The sequence below is a fragment of the Nothobranchius furzeri genome, chromosome 2, assembly GCF_043380555.1.
Source record: "Nothobranchius furzeri strain GRZ-AD chromosome 2, NfurGRZ-RIMD1, whole genome shotgun sequence".
In the NCBI taxonomy this organism is placed as follows: Eukaryota; Metazoa; Chordata; class Actinopteri; order Cyprinodontiformes; family Nothobranchiidae; genus Nothobranchius; species Nothobranchius furzeri.
The window spans coordinates 23,292,641-23,311,415 of NC_091742.1; the positions used below are offsets into that span (position 1 = coordinate 23,292,641).

Consider the following 18,775-nt stretch of genomic DNA (forward strand, 5'->3'; position numbering starts at 1 on the left):
ACAGACACTGCCTCCTTGTGGACGGGCAGAGCATCCTGGTGCAGACCCACAGAGACCAAAATAGCGTTGATTATCGCCGTCCTCTTTGAAGAGAAGAGCGCACCCCGTATCCAAAAACATTCCACAGAAGAGGATCTCATGCAAGTGTGTGTGGGTGTGTGTTCACGAGATGGAGAGAGAATGAGGACTAGAGAGTAAGGGGAACGAGGTTGTGGGATTGTGAGGACTTCAAAGGTTATTATTATTATTATTATTATTTTTATTATTATTATTATTATTATTATTATTATTATTATTATTACTGCGGGCTGAAGCAGTGCTACGGCACCCCTCAAGCTTTGATCATTATGTAAAGCTGTTGTGCTCGACGCTGGCACTGAATACATTACTGAGTGCTTAAAACGTGGTTAAGGTGCAAGCAGGCGACTGCATCGTCTCAGCTTAAACGTGTTTTAGGGTTTTACAAAAACACACCCCATCATCTCTAAAGGAAACATCAATAGCACCCTCAAATCTCTCCTTGACGAGCTAGCGTCTAGCTCAACAACGTCATCAGTGATGTCATAGCTGGACTTAAAATAATAAAATTGTACTCCCCAGTAAAAAATGACAAACAATTCCATTCATTTATATTTTCTGCTAAACTGGGGTTGGTAACGGTGTATTATCTATGATTGCACAATTTAAAGTTTAGCTCAATCATGCAGCAATTAGAGTTTATCTCATAAAATTGCTGTGTTTTTTGTGCGTTTGCTTGTTTCCAAAGCCAATATCAATAATAGCTTCGTTATTCTTCTATTGTTCATTAATCTGCAACACAAAGCAGCAGATATTCTGGGAGGCCCTAATCTGCTGCCTTAATTGACTAAAAAGTGAATTAATGCTGGAGAATCTTTTAAAAAAAGCATGTTCTCAGCATGATATCGATTGTTTTGAGCGTCCAACAAGAAATATGTCATGTGTGGGCAGCAGTAGCTTAGGAGGAAGAGTGAGTTGTTCACCAATGTTGTAGGTTGGATACCGGACCCGACCAGAGAATGCTGCTGTTGTGTCCTTGAGCAAGACGCTTAACCCACTTTGCCTACTGGTGGTGGTCGGAGGGACCGGTGGTGCTTCACCTCTGTCAGTGTGCCTCAGGGTAGCTGTAGCCACATCGTATCCTCCCCATGAGCATGTGAATGTGTGTGTGTGTGTGTGTGACCGACTTTGTTGTGAAGAGCCTTGGGGGGTTGTAGAACCCTAAGAAGGTGCTATACAAATACAGACCATTTACCAAATCTCCCAACAAGGTAACTTTATATTTTTATGAATGTATTGTTTCTGTTCAATCAGTAGTCAGCCACCCCAAAGGCCCAGCAGAGGATGTACTTTCTGCGGCAGTTGAAAAAGGCCAAGCTGCCTGCCCAGATGATGGTGCAGTTTTACACGGCCATCATTGAGTCCATCCTCACCTCCTCCATCACTGTGTGGTACGCTGGAGCCACAGTGAGGGACAAACACAGACTGCAGCGCATTGTGCGCTCTGCTGAGAAGGTGATTGGCTGCAGCCTTCCATCTCTCCAGGATCTGTACGTCTCCAGAACTCGGGGGCGTGCAGGTCGGATAGCAGCTGACCATTCGCACCCGGGACACAGACTTTTCGAGCCGCTTCCCTCAGGCAGGAGGTTACGGTCCATCCGGACCAGAACCTCCCGCCATAAGAACAGCTTCTTTCCATCTGCCGTTAGACTTGTGAACAGCTTATAAATACACAACCATGTTCGTCTGCTGTACTTGACATAATGTCACGTTATCGGCCATGTTACCATTACCTGCCTTTTTTATAGCTGAATGTTTTATGCTAGTTTTATTATATTTTATTCTACTTATTCTATTTTTGAAATTTATTATTCACGTTATATGCATTAGTACCAAAACAAGTTCCTAGTTTGTGAACTGCTTGTTCACTGACAATGGCAATAAACCTTTTCTGATTTCTGATTTCAAAGATATTCAGTTACTGTCTCTTTCAGATAGAAAATAGACAAAAATTTGCAATAGAATCTAAAAAACAACAAATATTTTCCTTTTTTCGCATAAAAAATACACATAAGAAATATAAAAATTGCTATATTTTAGATTTTAGCATGTGTGTTGTGTTTATGGCCTCGGGGCAGCACCATTTGTTTTACTCACCTATAAAAGGTGTTTCTTTGGGGATTTAAGGAGCTTATAAGGGGAGAACCATATAGTGCACAGCCGTTTAATGCATTTCATCCAGTTAAACACCATTTCTTACTTGGCCTACATTAGCCCAATAACATTCAGCCACTGGCTTTATGAAAAATTATGAATATATTTGTATATATAAATATAAATCTCATAAATCCTGAGACTGTCTGCATCACTGTCATGCAGCAGGGTGAATATAGGAGAGATGATGATGTTATGGTGAAAAAACAAGGAAATCCAGCATCACTAACAGTCTGCTGATGCTATCAACTCACCACCGAGCAGCTACAGATGCACTGGGCTGATTTCTCCTTCGACCTCCAGCTTTGCCAACCATTGCTCTTTGATTAAGCATGATTGTTTTAAACGAAAGCACAAAAGCCTGGACTTGCACTCACACACGGAACTGTTTGCAACACGCAGACCCGTGTGGCGCCCACCCATTTCAACACCAAGGACAGCGGTCGACGCACGGAGAGCCTGACAGCCATGACAACACATGCACTGGAAAAATGACAGATTTATTTCTGCACGGATGCGTCGTAAGCAGAGGCGCGAGGCTGCCCAGGATGACGCTGCTGTTTTAGTGAGTGTATTGGGGGAGCAGAAAAAGGTATGGACACAAACTAAACCGATAAGCAAAATGACCAGAGCGGCTTTTTGCCCCCTGCAACAAGAAGCAGCAGCCTCTTTATTTCTTTTCACCATCAAAGAGCGCATCTTTATAAATGAACACGCCTACCTGCTCGTTATGCGGTCGAGGAGCTCACATGTCCCGTCGTTATGCTTTTTGGTCTGTTTCTCTGGGGGCTATTACAGCGATGCGCTCCGCTACGTGTCTGCCAGCGCCATGTTATTATCTCTGAGCGGAGGACTGTGCGCTCCTGTGCGCTACATCCGGGCGCCTGAGAGGAGCGAATGAGCGGAGAGGGCGGAGCGCGCGCCGCTCATGAGATGTGGAGCACCTGTAGCAGGTCTACGTGGATCTAAAAACCATCTCCGCTCCTGTTGGAAATGCTGCTTTTCATTTCAGATTAGGCTGAATCCAGGGGGTGGTGTTCAAGGTGGGGCATGCGGGCCATTAGCGGTCCTCGGAGCAGTTTTGTGGCCCTACACTGTCAATCAAAAAGGACAAATTTTGGACACTCAGTTTACTTTTAAGTGTATTTCATAGTATATCAATAATTGTTTATTTATTATTTGTTTGTTTTTAATTTAGTTATTTATGTATTTGTATTTTTAGTTTTAATTTATTTATTTATTGGTTTTTTATTTTGTTGCTTATTTGTTTAATTTGTTTAGTATTTATCTATTTGTTTATTTATTTTTAATTTATTCGTCTATTTTCTAAGACCAAGAAAGTAATAGGGTTTTCATCAAACTAAAGGCTGGATGTTACCAATTGTAGATAAAACTGCTAGCTTTAAAAATAAGATTTAGGAATACAGTGATCACTCGTTTCGCGGTTCGTTTATCGCGGATTCACGACTTTGCGGATTTTTTCTTTGGAGCCTTATTCAAGGGAAATTCGCCGATTAGCGGTATTTTTCACCGATTCACGGTATTTTTCTATGCGAAATATCAAGAAATTGCTGTTTTTTTTTTCATCAATTTCATCATAAAATGCACTTTTTGTAATAAAACTATAAAAAAAACAAGTAATTTTTTTTCTATGTAAAGGGAGGGTTTTAAAAGTCTGAATACTGAATACGTGCCTGCTAAATAAATACTGTAAATATGGAGTCCCTACTTCGCGGATTTTCACCTATCGCGGCCAGGTCTGGAATGCATCTACCGCGATAAACGAGGGATCACTGTAGACTAGTTCCAATGAGCAACCATAACAATACAAAACCGTTTTTTATAAACATAATTTAGGCAATAAAAATTTCTAATCCAATAACTGAACAAACATCATTACTTCTGTGGCAATGTCCACTTTTCTTGCTTTCTCAAGGTTATCTGGGGAATTCAAAGATTGATGAAACAATCTCTTTTTTTTTCAGGTCACCAGTATTTAAATTGACTGATGTGATTGGGTGGTGCCAACTAATTGCAGGAGTTACACATAATGTGATCAGGTTGCCAGATCTGCTCAGGGTTGAAGTCTTTTGTGGGTTGTAGTTCTTTGTAGGAAATATGGACAACTTTTATGCTATAAAGAAATACAGCAATCCCTATACCACTGATATTTGGTCCAATAAACAGTCCCAGATGGCGCACCATAAAGAAATTATATAAATAAACAAAAATGTACATATGATTTTTTCTGAGCTGGATAAAAAATGGGCACTATGTAGTTTACCTAAGAGGTGTTGCCATAGTGTGACATCAGCAGCAACTGCAAGGCCCCGAGCAGTGTACACCAGGTGTCCTCCTTTAAGGAAGTCTAAATATGGTCACTCTAAACCAATGACTGTATATGATATGGACAAACCTTCAACCGTAGGTATCTGAAGAGCTGAATTGAAGATCTATGCAGTATACCAGCACCATCTTGGCCATGTCACATGTCATCACTCCCGAAAAATACAAAAAAGGGGTGGGGTCAGATGGTTGATCCCCATCAAACTCTGGGCCAGTGTAGCTATGAGCTAACGACGCTAATTGAAGCTAATGCAGGGTTGTGGGGTCTTTTAGCCAGAAAACAGCTGCTCAGCAACTCTGCTTATGCCTCCTGCACTGTAACACCGTCAGTGCGACTGTGGCACAGGAGGTAAGTGTTCCCTGTAATCACGAGGTTGCAGGTTCAACAGTCTGTTGCTGTGATTGAGTCCTTGGGCAAGTCTGCCTGCCAGTGCTGTTCGGAGGGAACGGTGGCGCCTGAGTACGGCAGACTCACCTGCGTCAGTGCGCCCCAGGGCAGCTGTGGCTACAATGTAGCTCATCACCACCAGGGTGTGAATGTGTGTGTGAATGGGTGAATGAGTGATTGTGCTGTAAAGTGCCTTGGGGGGGTCCCAGGACTCTAAATGTCTCTATATCAAATACAGGCCATTTACCATTTTTAACATGAGGCTGAAGCTGAGGTCTTCTCTGGAGAGAGCAGGGCGGCCGTAAGCTAAAAGCTAGTGCTAACAGCTCATCTGCCACCTGTCAATCAAACAGACACGCCCCTAAGAAGAGGTGTTTTTGAATAGTTACATTAAGTTCTGAAAAAACAATAGTGACTAAAATAAAGTTAAAGAAATGAATGGGCTAGATGTTGCTTTTTCAGATTTGATCATTTTAGAAAAAATGAAGAGACAATTAAAGATAAAAGAATCAACGTTAAGTAGAGCTTTCATGTATTTTTGCTGCTTCAAATATAGACAGTTACGTCTGCGGGAAAAATAACCCATAAGAAAGCAATGCTATATAAAAGATGTCAGTTGACAAGATTTGAGGTGTGTGTGTGTGTGTGTGTGTGTGTGTGTGTGTGTGTGTGTGTGTGTGTGTGTGTGTGTGTGTGTGTGTGTGTGTGTGTGTGTGTGTGTGTGTGTGTGTGTGTGTGTGTGTGTGTGTGTGTGTGTGTGTGTGTGAGTGTTTCTTAAGTAAGGCAGGACAATGACTGTAGGGCAGAGGAAAAACACAGTGTGACAGTGCCTGCCAGCCATCATTGATCTCCCATCTCACTTTCTCATGTGCTGTTTGTAGCTCAGTGCTCCCACAAACACTCCAGCGAATGTGGAGGAGCTAAAGTTTTGGCACTGTGACAGGATTGTCCTTGTCTCTGATCTCTGCTTTTAAACAGCGACAGAGGGTAAAGACCACATCGATTGTAAAGTCAAAAACCTTAAACTGGGTCTCTGCTGTTCCTGTTGCACATGGCATGCCTAAATAAAACTCCAATCAGATGCATGCTATGGTGAGGAATGCACTTTGGAAACAGACACAATCATCCACAATAGCTTCTTTCTCTCCAGCTCCATCACCCATGCAGCCCTGCTGCACCTCTAAATCATCCTGGCAAACGTGAGCCTCCATAAGCAGCGAGAACAGCCCTTCAGCTCAGACTATTCCAGGCTAACGCCTCAGTTATTGTGGCTTCTGTGAACAGCCACGTCTAACTTTCACATGTGGCCACATGGGGGAGGGTTCCACTATAGATGCTCTATTTCGGCTGGAACAGAAAGTTTTCTGAAACTGAAAGAACATCAGCTGGACTTTTTTGTCTTCTCAAATATGGAGACGTTTGAAGTTTGTTGAAACGTTTACCCATATTCAAATGGTTTAGAAAGAAATTCTGACGTAGAGGACATCAAAATTAGATCACCAAACTGCTTTTTCATCCTACACCATGATTTGTTATGAGTTTGCTCTCCATATCACCATCCATCCATCCATTGTCTGAACCCACTTGTCCATGTAGGGTCGCGGGCATGTCACCACCCTTCCCTGTTTTTTTTACATTGCCATCTAGTGGTGAACTTGTGGAAGTGCAAATACTTTAACAAAAGAGGTGACTGACAAGTCAACTACTGAACATGAGCATGCTAAGTTGTATTTTTCACATTAAACTGAACTCATGATAACCCTGGTTCCCGCAAAAGCATGCTGCTGTCCCCATGGCAACAGTGGGTATTGTATTTGAATGCATCTGTTACACACACTCCTTCTGATCCTATCTTATACTCAGTGTTTGAAAACGCAGATTCAAAAAAACACTCAGAAATGTCACTCGCTGGTGGGATTACCTTGCAGAATTGTCTATTTGCACTTCACACATTCAGCCAGTTTAATGCAAGAAGAAAGAGATAAAAAAGAGTAGAAAGTGCAGAAGGATGCAAGGAGTTTAGAGCTTTCAATCACTGGAAAGGTGTCAAGAGCTTATGGGAGGCTAATGCCTCTGCCGTCACTTTGGAAAGCCCATCTCCTGCCAGATTGCTCTCTTCTGCCTAACAGCAGCATGCCTCGTGGTCCCCTCCTTTTTCTCCACAGCTCCCTCATTGGCTGAGACGACAAAAGAAGATCTCCTGCCAGTGACATCACGCTTCACACATGTCATGACCACATGGTAGTAAACACACACTCGAGGGAAGCGCTGCAATTTACTCTCAAGTTGAGAATTTTGTGTGTGGTGCAACTTTTCATCAAATCATCCCTGCGAACGAGGCTGGATTGAAGGAAGTGTTGCCCGTTTAGGTTTGTCACAGGATTATAGGACCAAACAAACGTTCCTGTTTGTTTCTTGGCAACAAGTCTCCTCTGACAATATGCAGCTCAAGCAAAGCAATTCCCAAGGATTGTTAGACGAGGCTTCTTTTGCTGCTCAGAAGCCACGTGAGAATATGGGAACAAGGAAGCTTTGCAGCACAATAAGTTACGTTGATGCGTTGATTTAGGACCTCCAGTGTGGGATTTGAGTTTAAAACGTAATAGCCTGAGCAAAAGTTCATGCAGTAAAGCTTGTTCAGATTACCAAAGTGTCCTTGAAACGGTTTCATGGTCAAATCAAGCATCAAAATGTTTTTCTGTTGATGTCAAATAATCGATTTAACCAAAAAAATCCAAATAGTAATCACAAGGGATTAACTCTTGGAATCAGAAGGATTCAAGATGGCTGCCACACCTAAATTTACACATGTTCTGGGAAAAGACAGAAAGAGTGAAATATTGCATTGTAAAAGAATGCAAACCTGGCAATGCATCCTACATGTGTAAATATTTGGTCTGGTAACGGCCCATAGACAGAGCTCAGTCATGGGACGGAGACTATGGATGTCTTTCACTCAGCTTGACAGCACGGTGAAAAAAGTTTCTCTTTGGAAAAACTTAAAAAAGTTCTTCAGTTATTCACACCTAAAATAGTTTTCCTTGAACTATTTTTTTAGTTTGATTCAATGAAGACTTTAACTCAAATTTTTAGGTTTTCACAATGGATACATTTCAGTTAGTAGAATGTGGCTGAATGGATTCCACCTTATTCCGCTTCATGACAATGTAACAATTTTATTCTATACAATGAACTTTTTTCATCTGGCTTAATGTACTTTATCATCCTATCTAAATGCATTATTTTGAATTACTGCAACACACCATTATCTTTTGGTTGAAAAAGTCTTACTTTGGATCAACTTAATAATGTTCTTCAATTTTTTACACCTAAAATAGTTGGGTTTTCCTACACGATTGTTGCGTTGGTTCAAAGAAAAAAATGCCAAATTCTTTAATCATGTAACTGTAGAAAAATGACATCTGAGATCACACAAGATTTGTTTCTCAGATTGAAAGGATACATTTATTTTGTTTTGAATTTTTTTACAATCCTTTTTTTTTGTGCAGGCTTGTGAAAACATCTTGACAGCCTGTTTTGTCAAACAAATGCACACAGTGCATGAAATGTGAGTACTCAGACTGTACCCAAGCCTGGACTGAAATACTTGAACCAGGACTGAAATAATACCTGAGCCTGGACTGAAATAGCATGTTGTTTGTTGTTATAGAGCAACAAACAACATGATGTATTAATCACTGTGGAAACCAGTCAACAGGGCAGTCCACCAAAGAAGAAGAAGAAGAAAAAGAAGAAGAAGAAGAAGATGTAGAAGTAGAAGAAGATGAAGATGTAGAAGAAGATGAAGATGTAGAAGAAGAAGAAGATGAAGATGTAGAAGAAGATGTAGATGTAGAAGAAGAAGATGAAGAAGAAGAAGAAGTAGTAGAAGTAGAAGAAGATGTAGAAGAAGAAGAAGATGTAGAAGAAGAAGTAGAAGTAGAAGAAGATGTAGAAGAAGAAGAAGATGTAGATGTAGAAGAAGAAGATGAAGAAGAAGAAGTAGAAGTAGAAGAAGATGTAGAAGAAGAAGAAGATGAAGAAGAAGAAGTAGAAGTAGAAGAAGATGTAGAAGAAGAAGAAGATGTAGAAGAAGAAGTAGAAGTAGAAGAAGATGTAGAAGAAGAAGAAGATGTAGAAGAAGAAGTAGAAGTAGAAGAAGAAGAAGAAGATGTAGAAGTAGAAGAAGAAGAAGATGTAGAAGAAGAAGATGTAGAAGAAGAAGAAGATGTAGAAGAAGAAGAAGATGTAGAAGAAGAAGATGTAGAAGAAGAAGAAGATGTAGAAGAAGAAGAAGATGTAGAAGTAGAAGAAGAAGATGTAGAAGAAGAAGATGTAGAAGAAGGAGATGTAGAAGAAGAAGAAGAAGATGTAGAAGAAGAAGAAGAAGATGTAGAAGAAGATTAAGAAGATGTAGAAGAAGAAGATGGAGAAGAACAAGAAGATGTAGAAGAAGAAGAAGATGTAGAAGAAGAAGAAGATGCAGAAGAAGAAGAACTTGTAGAAGAAGAAGATGAAGAAGAAGATGTAGAAGTAGAAGAAGATGAAGATGTAGAGGAGGAAGAAGAAGAAGATGAAGAAGAAGATGTAGAAGTAGAAGAAGAAGAAGATGTAGAAGAAGAAGAAGAAGAAGATGTAGAAGAAGAAGATGTAGAAGAAGAAGAAGAAGAAGGAGATGTAGAAGAAGAAGAAGATGTAGAAGAAGAAGAAGATAGAAGAACAAGAAGATGTAGAAGAAGAAGATGTAGAAGAAGAAGAAGATAGAAGAACAAGAAGATGTAGAAGAAGAAGAAGATGTAGAAGAAGAAGAAGATAGAAGAAGAAGAAGATGTAGAAGAAGAAGAAGATGTAGAAGAAGAAGAAGATAGAAGAACAAGAAGATGTAGAAGAAGAAGAAGATGTAGAAGAAGAAGAAGATAGAAGAACAAGAAGATGTAGAAGAAGAAGAAGATGTAGAAGAAGATGAAGATGTAGAAGAAGAAGATAGAAGAACAAGAAGATGTAGAAGAAGAAGAAGATGTAGAAGAAGATGAAGATGTAGAGGAGGAAGAAGAAGAAGATGAAGAAGAAGATGTAGAAGTAGAAGAAGAAGAAGATGTAGAAGAAGAAGAAGATGTAGAAGAAGAAGAAGATGTAGAAGAAGATGTAGAAGAAGAAGAAGAAGATAGAAGAACAAGAAGATGTAGAAGAAGAAGAAGAAGAAGATGTAGAAGAAGAAGAAGATAGAAGAACAAGAAGATGTAGAAGAAGAAGAAGATGTAGAAGAAGATGAAGATGTAGAGGAGGAAGAAGAAGAAGATGAAGAAGAAGATGTAGAAGTAGAAGAAGAAGAAGATGTAGAAGAAGAAGAAGATGTAGAAGAAGAAGAAGAAGAAGATGTAGAAGAAGAAGAAGAAGATGTAGAAGAAGAAGAAGATGTAGAAGAAGAAGAACATGTAGAAGAAGAAGAAGATGTAGAAGAAGATGTACAGTAGAAGAATGAAGAAGAAAATATCATTTCTATAGGGCCTCAAGATAAAAATCACGAGGCGCTTCGCAAGAACAAAAAATGTAAAATATAAAAAAGAATTTAGAAAATGATTAAAAATGTATTTAAAATGAGCAAAAAATAGACAATTGTGATTAAAAATGTGAAGAAAGAAGAAGAAGAAGAAAATATCATTTCTACAGCGCCTCTCAAGATAAAAATCACGAGGCGCTTCACAAAAACAAAAACAAAAAATAAAAAAAATTGTAAAAATATAAAAAAGCATTTTGAAAATGTTTAAAATATATTTAAAATGAGCAAAGAGAAAGAGAGTGAATAGGAAAGAGGGAAATCAGTGGATCCTGAGGAAGGTGGAATAGGTGGGGAGAGCAGAACAAGGAGAGGGTGATAAAGGTCATACAAAAGCTTGAACAGGTGAGTTTCAGCTGCTTTTTAAAGGAGACCACTGAGTCCACCGATCTCAGGCTCAGGGGGAGAGAGGTCCAGAGTCTGGGGGCCACAGCAGCAGATGATCTGTCACCTTTGGTCTTTAGCCTGGTGCGCTGCACAACCAGTAGGCTTTGGTCACTGGACCTCAGGGACCTGCTGGGGGTGTAGGGACTAAGAAGATCACCAATGTAAGATGTACACCGTTGAAGAAGAAGAAGCAAATTAAAAACATTTTTTCTAAATAAAGTACCTCTATCTGCTTATGTTTTGAAAAAAAGGCCCAAGTCTAAACTGTCCAAAGTTGATGTCAAAGCCGTTTGAATGAACGCCTTTATGAGCTCACGCCATCTTTGTAGTTTGTAACTTGCCCAGCATCTCTCCATAAACATAGAGCGATGTGATTGGCCGACCTGAAACTATTCAGGCCTGTAGTAGACCTACTGAGGCTATGATGGAGCGTGGCTATCGACCTGCAGAGAGAAGTCTTTTGTTACGGTTCATCTAAACTTCTAGGCTTGGAGAAACCTAATTTATTCATGAGATTGACCACATCTCAGCATACTCTCACCTGCCTCTTCATAAGGCACACCTGTTCATTTGTTCATCAGCACAAAATATGTAATAATCAGATTTAAGCGAGTCGGTTGGTTTAAGCGGCAAGAGGTGGCAAAGATGACCCACTGAAGGTCAAACTGAGCATCAGAATGATGAAGAATTGCTGCATTGTTGGCATGTTTACCCACAAACATCTCCAGAGTTCAGAGTACGGTCCAAAAACAGAAAGTTTCCCAGCAGTCAGTTGACTAAAATGAATCTGCTGATAGAGGAGAAAGCGTGTTGTTAAATGAATGATAAATGATGAATGACCCACACTTGTACAGAGCCTTTCAGAGTCAGAGGACTCCAAAGCGCTTTGCACTACAGTGAATCATTCACCCATTCATACGATGATGGTGATGAGCTACAATGTAGCCACAGCTGCCCTGGGTCACACTGAGAGAGGCGACCGGCCCCTCCGACCACCACCAGCAGGCAGGGATGGTTAGGTGTCTTGCCCAAGGACACAACAGCAGGATTCTCTGCCAGCAGCTGGGATCCAACCTAACCTTCCAATTACTGGACAAGCCACTCTACCTCCTGAGCTACTGGCGACCACACGGACCCATCTTCTGGAGGCTACTTCCAGCAGGATCATGCATCAAAGCTCAGACAATCTGCAACGGGTTTCTAGAACATGACCACTGGTTCACTAGACTCCAACGGCCTCCAGAGTCACCGGATCTCAGACCAGAACCTTTGGAACATCACATGTGCAATTGCGTAAACATCTGAAGAATGTTTCCAACACCTTCTGAAACCTGTGACATGAAGAATTAAGCAAGTTGGTAAAAGTGAGCCAAATCTGCCAATAGCTGGAGAGTTTATAATAAGAAGGAATGTCGTCGTTTGACCATCAGTCACTGTTGGCATCAAAATGTAATGCTGGAAATTATTGGTATTGCATTTTACTCACAATTTTGGTATCGGTATTTGGCTGATATTGAACATTTCTGATGATAATCATGGATTAAAACTTACATGAAAGAGAGAAGGTCAAACCTTTGGGAAAACGATGTATTAGTTGGGCCTCGTCTAATAAATCTGAGCTGAACTGGATCCAGTGCACCAGTCGGAGAACCCAGAATAAAGAGCTGACTTTGTGTTGCAGCTTTCATATTAAAGTGCAGCTTTTGCTGCAGTAATTCTCATGAGAATAAAAGCCGTATGAACCAAGATAATCACGGCTTACTGAAATAGTAGCAGTGACACTCGGCCGACCAAAGTGGGTCTCGGTCACAAATGTTTCAGGTGAGCAGGCTGAGAGTCAGGTGTTGCATCTGCAGGGCCATTTCACTCTTTTTCTGACATTTCTGACATTTCTCAGCTCAAATGATTGGTAATCTAATAAAGAATCCACACTTGTTGTCATGATGCGGTTACCAAGGAGATTTATTAGATAATCACGCTGAGATTTAGGTTGCTGAGTTGGCCCTTAGCGTCTGTCATGGTGAGGAACACCAGATTCTAGGTTTTTAATTCACTGGAGGGATGAGAGAACGTTTACAGGGTTTAACGTAGGAATCAGAGCTCTGCTAGGAAGCGACAAGCACGAGGAGCCCTTTCTGACCTTCAGATTGTTGACATGCTGGTCCGTCTGCTGTAATTGTGTTAGCCTTCGAGTGTTTCACGGTCTCATGACTGCTCAGCGTTGAAATGAGCCACATCAGCACAAAAGTAAGTCATTGTCCTGTCATTGGACCTAAGACGGGTCAGAAAGGAGAGCCTCATCTGGAGCACAACAGTTTATCTGCAGCACATTTCGGCAAGTTCACTGAAAGCAGAACCAACATGCGACGTGTCGATGTTGATATGTTTTACTTTACTCTTTGATTTCTTCTTAGAGGATCCTAACTTACATGTAAGAGCCACGAATGTTCTAACAGAACTATAAAGTTCTAGTATTGAACCCAAAAGGAGTGGCGTTGTTTCGGCGGTGGGAGGGGCCTGGTGGTGCGAGGATTCAGGGCTATAAAAGGCCTTTTCTCTGTGCTTGTCTGCAGACGGACACACGGACCTGGAACTGCTCCAGAACCTGCTGCCCACTGAGGACTGAAGAAAAGTAAAGGTAACTATGTCTATTTATGTTTTGCAAGTTACCTCCAAACTAGAAGAATGATGCATAAATTGAGCATTCTATGAAACGGCATCTCGATTAGCTACCTTTCTCAGTGGCCTAGTCGTAGAGTGTCCGCCCTGAGACTGGGAGATCAGGGTTCGATTCCTGGTCGGGTCATACCAAAGACTTTGGAAAAAATGGGACCCAATGCCTCCCTGCTTGACACTCAGCATTAAGGGGTTGGATTGGGGGGTTAAACCACCAAATGGTTCCCGAGCACGGCTGTGTCTGCAGCTCACCGCTCCCCCAGGGGATGGGTCAAATGCGGAGAACAAATTTCGCACACACACCTGTGTGTGTGACAACTAATGGGCCTTTAACTTTAACTGATAAGTGGAGTTATTTCTGATATTGAACTTTAAGACACTGTAACAAAATTGAGAATATTTAATTTTCTATTTCGTGGATAAATGTGAAGAATGTGATGCCTGAGTAAAAAATAAAAAAATAAAATAAAAAATAGTTCAGCTCTACACACTATTTCTGTTTTTATGCTTTTTTCTCCAGTTTTTTTTTCCTGACACTGAATCATGAAGAAAGAAAAAAATGTCTAAACAAAACCTAACAAACCTGATAGGACATAAATACTATATTATTATCAACGACTGTGCCGCACATTTAAAGTCTGATAGTCGTTTCCCAAAAGTCGGCTGCATTTCCTGAAAACTCCTGAAACTTAAGTTCAGAGAAATTGTTTTCCGGCTTTTTTTCACAGCAGCTGGAATTAAGTGATGGAAAGGATCAGTATCCTCCACCTCTCCTCCAAAAGGCGTGTCTCTTTTAGACCGGTCCCACACATCAGTGTTACCATAGCAACAAACCTACCTTTCACAAATACCATTGTCTATTTGGGAAAACTAACAGCAGTTCTTAGAAATGATGCATAGTTGGAAAATTAAAAAAATCTAAATTTAAAACAACGACCATTACAGCTATAGGATATTTGATGCAAATACCACTGAAAATAATAAAAATACAAATAATCAGGAATAAAGTCAAGCCAAAGTCGAAGTTTCCTGTTAATATCGGTCTCTTTTATAGAATATTAGCACGTGTGTGGTGGCTGTAACATTTTGTTTAAACATGCAGACTGAGTTCAATCTTGGTGTTTCAGACAGGATGGATGCGAGCACCACAGCTAATTCTCAGATGCCCACTTTGGTAAGAATGACAGAATAACCTCTGATTTTCTCCAAATGCTTTCCATCTAAATCTAAAATGTTGACCTCTTCAGTAGGTGTCCTCTATTCTGTCCACTCTCTCTCTTTCACGTATCTCTATCCTGGTGCCTGACCCCCCTCTCTCCATCCTCCCCCTCTCCTGCGTTTCAGCATGCTGATGCTTTGTGTGGCACCTGCCCATCCTCCGGTTCTGCCCCTCAGACTGGCAGCCTTTGGCCCAGCCTGCCACCGTCCGGATCTGGGTTCCCTGTGTGGCCCGGGCAGCCCACCCAGCCTGTGCCCTGCTGGACTGGTCAGCCAAACGCCTCCTGCTGGCCCACAGCACAACCAGCTCCTGTTTCGGTTGCAGGCCCGGCCCCTCAGGTTATAACACCACCTCCACCTCCAGCACCAGCACTGACCACATCCATGGTCCCAGCTCCAGCTCCACAAGTGCAGCAGTCGTGTCAGCCATGCTGGCCTCCCTCCCAGTACCAGCCACCACCGCAACCAGCTCCTATTCAAGTTCAAGTCCCGGCTCCAGCTCCTGCTGTTGCTCCAGCTTCCAGCATCCATCCCAGTGTTCCCAGCTGGGCGGCCCACCCTGGCTGGCCCTATAACCCGGGACAGTCAGGGTGGCCCGGACAGAACCCGTCCTTCATGCCTCAACACTGGCTCCCACCCACATCTGGACCTATGGTAAGATGCATAAATACATCTCACACAGACACACTCTGCTGATTTCTAGCTGCGAGGGAGCTCATTCCTCTTCTCTTGTTGCCCAGAGCGTGCCGTACAACTTGAACCTGGCTCGGGGTGTTTATGACAAAATGATGATGACCATCCGGGGCTATGTGAAACCTAACGCCAAAATGTGAGTGGATTTTCTACCTGCACAGTTCACCTTCAACTAAAATCATGCATTCCTAATGGAATAGCATGCATCATGCAAAAATGTTTGATTTCCTGCAAAACATAAAAGGATTAAGTACAGTTTGGCTTCCCTCAGGTTCACAGTGAACTTCCTGAGGGGCAACGACATAGCCTTTCACATCAACCCCCGCTTCAATGAGGGAGGGAAGCAGGTGCTGGTCCGTAATCACAAAGTGGGCGAGCGCTGGGGCTCAGAGGAGAGGGACCTGAAGGGACCCTTCCCTTTTGCTATTGGGAGTCCTTTTGAGGTGAGGAGACAGGAAGTGAACAGAGGAAGCATGTTCAAGAGCTAGGCAACATGCTAACGCCAACTAACCTGAGAACAAGAGGACACCTGTCCCACAGCATGACATATAAAAGAAGCTACAATGATGTTCTGCTGAGCTGTGGTGGCCTCATGGAGGGGGCCATCGACTAGCACACTGCTGCTAACCACTTAAACATTCTCCCTCTCCTGATAATAACTTTTTGCTTTCTTCGACGTTGGATGTGCTACTACTAGTTTACCCGTTTAATTATAGATCCACTAGGATAAATACAATAAAGTTTATCTCTCGCCAAATAGAATATTTACTAAGAAATCACAACGTAACCATAGAAACATTACTTGGTGTGTGTACGTGTGCATGTGTGTGTGTGTGTGTGTGTGTGTGTGTGTGTCCGCCTGCTCTGTCTTCTCGATCCCCAGTGAGCCAGGATCCTCTGGAGGTTTCTTCCTGTTAAAAGGGAGTTTTCCTCTCCACTGTTGCTAAATGCTTGCTTAGTATGAGGATTGCAGTAAAGTCACTGACACTAGTCAGTGACTCATGGATGTAATTTTGGGGGGGACATGTCCCCCCTGCCCCCCCCCCCCACACACACACACACACACACACACTTTTTCCAAAGTCAAGTTTTGACCCCTGCACTTTTTACCATCCAAAAACAATATTACGCTATATTATAGTGACACTGGTTGAGCTCTAGGACAAAGCGGAAAACAACCATTTGTGACCTGGAATGGAATGTTTATTATGTGAAGTGCCTTGAGATGACTGTTGTCGTGATTTGGCGCTATATAGGTAAAATTGAATTGAATTGAATTGAACTGAAGATGGTACAGGGCTGCAAACTTTTGGAAAAGCGTCGGAGTGAGATTTTCTTTATTTTAATTTGTTGTGTGTCCGTATGTGTGTGTGTGTGTGTGTGTGTGTGTGTGTGTGTGTGTGTGTGTGTGTGTGTGTGTGTGTGTGTGTGTGTGTGTGTGTGTGTGTATGTGTGTGTGGTGGTGGTGGTGGTGGTGGGGGTGGTGGGGGTCCTGGATGATAAAAGTCAGTTTGATCCATTTTAGGTTTAGGATGATGCAAAAGCCCCCGCCTGTTGTTATGTGCTGAACACATCCTAGTAGAGATAAATAATTATATAGTTATATTAAAGTGGATTTAAAGTTTTAGAGGCTTTAGCTATGTGAAAAAAACACAATGTCAATCAATTCATTAATTATGATCAAAACATAGGAAATAGAAAAATATGGAGAAAAAATCATTTATTTTGATGTTACATTTTACATCAGTTTTCACTGCAGAACAGCAGTTACATCATCTTTTTTAGCTTATAGTTTACAGGTGGACAGTTATTATCAGATAATACTTTTCTAATACATTCAGCATTAAATACTGTCCATATCCATGTTGGATTGCCCTAACAAATCCATATTATCTATTGGAAGGTTTCTAAGATTTATTGTGAATGAGGGTGATTTGATGTGTTTCTTCTTCTTTCATGTGTTATTTTAAATTTAGTTATTACATTTTATTTAAGTTCTATTTTGCTTTTTGAATCATATAATTATAATATATTGAATTTAAAAATTTCATTAAACAAGTTCGTCAATTTAAATCAGGTGTTTTGATAAATATTTACTAAGTTTTTCAGAGACCTTTTTACCAAATAGTTATTATTATTATTATTATTATTATTTGAGTATTTTTTGGACTACTTTTTCAAATATTAGAGTAATCTTGAGTACAGTATTAGCTCCAATCATGTCTTGAATGGTGTTGTAACAGATTTGGTCCAGCAGAGGGTGGAAAAATTCATATTTTTAAAAACCAGATATAAAATTTTTGAGTTCTTTATAAGTGGGGGGTACACAACTGGCATGGGGGTGGGGGGTGGGTGGGTGTCTTTACAGTAAGTATACAAAAAATAACTAATATTTAATGAGAAACTGGCTTCCACACAAGCGGTTGTTTTCTGCTTGGTCCCAGTGCTCAACCAGTGTCTATTTAATATAGCGTAATATTGTTTTTGATGGTAAAAAGTGCAGGAGACAAAGATTGACCCGTCAACCAACTTGCTGCAAGGCATCAGTCTCATTTCCCTGCGCTGAGTTTAATGATGTCAGATGAAAGCTGAGCATCGCAGCTATCTTTATATCTGGTGGTGTTGGATACATTTGATCTATTTTTGCAGTTTACCTTGGCTCTGCGCACATGGTGACTCCCAGTTCTGATGGAAGTGCTGCGCTGTCGATGGTTTGTTCTCTTCCAGATGAAGATCCTGTGCACGCCCGAGGCCTTCAGGGTGGCGGTGAACAACATCCCACTGTTCGAGTTTCGGCACCGCATCAGAGAGCTCAACCAGATCGACCGAATCAACATACTGAACGATGTGGTCCTCACGTACGTCAACGTGGAGACACTTCCTTAAGTTAGAAACCGTTCCTAAATGAAACCCTGCAGCAGACTGCATTTATACCGGTAGATCTGTGCACATGCAGGGTAATTCATACCATTTACGCGCAACCTTTTGCAGGAACTAAAACTTTTCAGACTATTTTCCAATATTCTGTTTTTCCGCGGCAAACGTGATGTTTTAGATTTTGTGTAATATTTTGTGCCACTAACTGAGGTGTTGTTACAGAGTCGTAACCGTGTCATCAAATTCTGTTTACTTTGATTCATCAATAAAATTGTGAACAAGAGGTGAAGTGTTTAATAAGACTGTACAAAAAATCTTTAGAGAAATAGAAAATTTCATTCAAAGATCTAAATTATTTCAAACGCACAAACATGATTCAGATTTACAAAAGTTGTAACAAA

At 41.2% G+C, this 18,775-nt stretch overlaps 2 protein-coding genes across 3 annotated transcripts in view; one reads left to right on the plus strand and one right to left on the minus strand.

The window, feature by feature from the left end:
- pak5 (p21 protein (Cdc42/Rac)-activated kinase 5) overlaps nucleotides 1-3,725 on the minus strand; it is a 99,870-nt gene extending 96,145 nt beyond the window's left edge. The window contains exon 1 of one of the 2 annotated variants that reach the window (XM_015948141.3): nucleotides 2,954-3,725. The gene's annotated coding sequence lies outside the window, so the exon portion shown is untranslated. The remainder of the gene's footprint in view (nucleotides 1-2,953) is intronic. The other variant, XM_015948143.3, reaches the window with a different exon arrangement.
- On the plus strand, nucleotides 1,881-18,657 carry LOC107378107 (galectin-3). The gene is made up of 7 exons (XM_015948140.3): nucleotides 1,881-2,824; nucleotides 13,484-13,548; nucleotides 14,714-14,760; nucleotides 14,931-15,458; nucleotides 15,545-15,633; nucleotides 15,769-15,940; nucleotides 18,225-18,657. The coding sequence occupies exons 3-7, from the start codon at nucleotides 14,719-14,721 to the stop codon at nucleotides 18,381-18,383; spliced, it is 990 nt and encodes a 329-aa protein (XP_015803626.1). The 5' UTR covers nucleotides 1,881-2,824; nucleotides 13,484-13,548; nucleotides 14,714-14,718; the 3' UTR covers nucleotides 18,384-18,657.
- Nucleotides 18,658-18,775: the final 118 nt, after the last annotated feature.